Here is a 3,517-nt window from a genome sequence, read left to right on the forward strand (position 1 = left end):
CCCTAAACTAGCCTATTGAGACAGTTGCCCCTAACAAGTGACCATTAGCTTGTTTCATAATCTACCATTTTACCCATACATCAACGACATTGTCTGCTCTGACTCAATTAAAACTTGCCTCGTCGCTACCCAGTGTTTTCGTGTTCACCACGCCATCGTTGGCTCGGTATCAGAGCTCGCCTCGCTTCTATCCGATGATGTCAATCATATGAAGACTGTAGGGATGAAGGAAAAGGGGATAAAAAATTGATCGATTGCTGTGAAACGAAAAACAGCTAACCATAACCACCACAATCACAAATCACAATGGTACATTATAACGCAAACAGAGGCCGAGAAGATTTGCATAGCACAGATTGAAGATCACAGTGTCGACTTTGCGAAAAAGCTGTGAAAACGGCGCAAGGTGGACGCGCACAAGTCGAGAGAAAAGTAATCCCTATTTACCGACGGTTAATGTCATTTTTTGCGATGACTACCGACCGTTAAATGAGCAATAATGTTTCCAGACTCGACGCAGATCAAGTGAGTCGTACAACCGAACTGGATGTGACACACATCAAAAAGCACGGTGGAAAGTAAAACGCACCTTTCGTGTCATTCTCAAGTAAGTCGCTTGCTCCGTGAAACCACTGCGCATGCGCCAACCGGGGGCAGTCCAGTGGGTGCACCAAACCATCTGCAGGGTTGACATGACACGCGAGGCCTCCATCGAAGCAGGTCACTTCGATCGATGCAGCTAGCATGGCCGCCCGCGAAAAGCTTCCCCACGCAGAGAAATCACAACCTAATCCACCAACCCGCAGCTGCAGGCCAGACGACGGCAGGAACACGACGACGATCGCATTTGAACCCTGCTCTTCTGAAGTGCGAATGCTATATATACCGCCCCCTCGACGCTGCAAGTCTCATCGCCAACTCAACTCGAGCCTTCAGCCACAACAAGACCTTCTCTAGCCAGCCACCACCCCATCGCAGAGAGCGCCGACGTAGACGACGATCTCCGGTCAGCGATCGGTGGGCCGGCAATGGCGTCCTCCGGGCTCCTCCTTCTCCTCGGCTGCCTCGCGTCCGCCCTGCTCGCCGGCGCCACCAAAGTGCACCACCACGAGTTCATCGTACGTGATCCTATTCCTACCTCCCTGTCTCTCCTCCTACCAGCAATGCGGTAATGGCGTTGCTGTTTTTGGGTACGGCTTTGCTGATTGTTTGTTTTGTGACGATGAAGGTCCAGGAGACGCCGGTGAAGAGGCTGTGCGAGGAGCACAACATCATCACGGTGAACGGGCAGTTCCCGGGGCCGACGCTGGAGGTCCGGGAGGGGGACACGCTGGTGGTCAACGTCGTGAACCAGGCGCAGTACAACGTCACCATCCACTGGCACGGCATCCGGCAGTTCAGGACGGGGTGGGCGGACGGGCCCGAGTTCGTGACGCAGTGCCCCATCAAGCCCGGCGGCAGCTACAAGTACCGCTTCACCATCGAGGGCCAGGAGGGCACCCTGTGGTGGCACGCCCACAGCTCCTGGCTCCGGGCCACCGTCTACGGCGCGCTCATCATCCGGCCCCGGGAGGACAAGCCCTACCCCTTCGACAAGCCATCGCGGGAGGTGCCCATCCTCCTCGGCGAGTGGTGGAACGCCAACCCCGTCGAGGTCATCCGGGAGGCGCAGCGGACCGGCGGCGCGCCCAACGTCTCCGACGCCTTCACCGTCAACGGCCAGCCCGGCGACCTCTACAACTGCTCCCGCCAAGGTACTGCCGAGTGCTGATGATCTCGCCGGCGATGCAGCTAGCCACCGTGCGTGACACGAACATGTACACTGACGACGATGTGTGTGTCGTTCGCTTTGGCTCTTGGCAGACACCACCGCGATCTCGGTGAAGCCCGGCGAGACGGCGCTGCTGCGGTTCATCAACTCTGCGCTCAACCACGAGCTCTTCGTCTCCATCGCCAGCCACAAGATGACGGTCGTCGGCGTCGACGCCTCCTACACCAAGCCGTTCGTCACCTCCGTGCTCATGATCGCGCCGGGCCAGACCACCGACGTGCTCGTCACCATGGACCAGGCGCCCACGCGCTACTACATCGCCGCGCGCGGCTACGTCACCACGCAGGGCGTGGCGTTCGACAACACTACCACCACCGCCGTCCTCGAGTACGACTGCGGCTGCACCACCGACTTCGGCCCATCGATCCCGCCGGCGTTCCCGACCCTCCCGGCCTTCAACGACACCGGCGCCGCCAGGGCCTTCGCCGCGGGCATCAAGAGCCCGCGGAAGGTCGAGATCCCAAGCCCCGTCGACGAGAACCTCTTCTTCACCGTCGGCCTCGGGCTGTTCAACTGCGCGCCGGGGCAGCTGTGCGCCGGGCCGAACAACAACACCCGCTTCACGGCCAGCATGAACAACGTCTCCTTCGTCTTCCCCAAGGCCACCTCCCTCCTCCACGCGCACTACTACGACATGCCGGGCGTGTACACCACCGACTTCCCGGCCAACCCGCCGGTGCAGTTCGACTACACGGCGCAGAACGTCAGCCAGAGCCTGTGGCAGCCGATCCCGGCGACCAAGCTGTACAAGCTCAGGTTCGGCTCCGTGGTGCAGGTCGTCCTGCAGGACACCAGCATCGTCACGCCGGAGAACCACCCCATCCACCTCCACGGCTACGACTTCTACATCCTCGCCGAGGGCTTCGGCAACTACGACGCCGAGAAGGACGCCGCGAAGTTCAACCTCGAGAACCCACCGCAGCGGAACACCGTGGCGGTGCCCGTGAACGGCTGGGCGGTCATCCGGTTCCGCGCCGACAACCCGGGGGTGTGGCTCATGCATTGCCATCTCGACGTGCACATCACCTGGGGCCTGGCAATGGCGTTTCTGGTCGAGGACGGGTATGGCGAGTTACAGTCACTGGAGGCGCCTCCAGTTGATCTTCCAATGTGCTAATGACCGGCAAAGATACAACACCAGCAATATTGAAGGCTGCCCACGTTCTACTCTCAGTTCCTGCCATTTGGGGGTATTTGTGATCTTTATTTTGTATTTCTACTAGGGGTTTTGATTTTCCATCATGGTTTGTAACTTCCCCTGTAAATTTGCGTATTTTCAGTGATTCATCAGCTTATTATTTGAAATGAACTCTTATGTGATAGCAGTAACTACATCAAAGATCGAAATATGCTGATTTGAAAGAGAAAAAACATCATTGATTAGCCAGAACTCATATGTGGAGGATCTTTTTGTATGAAGGACAATTTCATTTGATTGATATATCGATGTGATACAATTGAACTGAGCAATGCCCGGCCAGCTTCTGCATATCACACTGACAACTTGTTCAACACAATAACAAAAAAAAAAGATTATTTTACAACAACAAAAAAAGCCAACCAAAGATGAGGTAGATTATATCCGAAGAGTATTACCGTCATCCATGATGGGAGAAAAACTTTCTGACCCTATGCTCCAGCCAGGTTGACGTTATCATAAAAACGTCGATATCCTCTGGCCTCCAT

The 3,517-nt window shown here is 56.2% G+C and overlaps 1 protein-coding gene across 1 annotated transcript; it reads left to right on the forward strand.

The window, feature by feature from the left end:
* Positions 1 to 913: 913 nt before the first annotated feature.
* On the forward strand, positions 914 to 3,225 carry LOC123062470 (laccase-3). The gene is made up of 3 exons (XM_044486003.1): positions 914 to 1,118; positions 1,229 to 1,754; positions 1,864 to 3,225. Exons 1-3 carry the CDS (start codon positions 1,029 to 1,031, stop codon positions 2,946 to 2,948), a joined length of 1,701 nt encoding a protein of 566 aa, XP_044341938.1. The 5' UTR covers positions 914 to 1,028; the 3' UTR covers positions 2,949 to 3,225.
* The last annotated feature ends 292 nt before the right edge of the window (positions 3,226 to 3,517 follow it).

The sequence above is a fragment of the Triticum aestivum genome, chromosome 3A (genome assembly GCF_018294505.1).
Source record: "Triticum aestivum cultivar Chinese Spring chromosome 3A, IWGSC CS RefSeq v2.1, whole genome shotgun sequence".
NCBI lineage: Eukaryota > Viridiplantae > Streptophyta > Magnoliopsida > Poales > Poaceae > Triticum > Triticum aestivum.

Coding starts and splice junctions, on each gene's coding strand:
- LOC123062470 (XM_044486003.1), top strand. CDS start 1,029: ATGGCGTCCTCCGGGCTCCTCCTTCTCCTCGGCTGCCTCGCGTCCGCC. Junction 1,119..1,228: donor TGCACCACCACGAGTTCATC/GTACGTGATCCT, acceptor GTGACGATGAAG/GTCCAGGAGACGCCGGTGAA. Junction 1,755..1,863: donor CTACAACTGCTCCCGCCAAG/GTACTGCCGAGT, acceptor GGCTCTTGGCAG/ACACCACCGCGATCTCGGTG.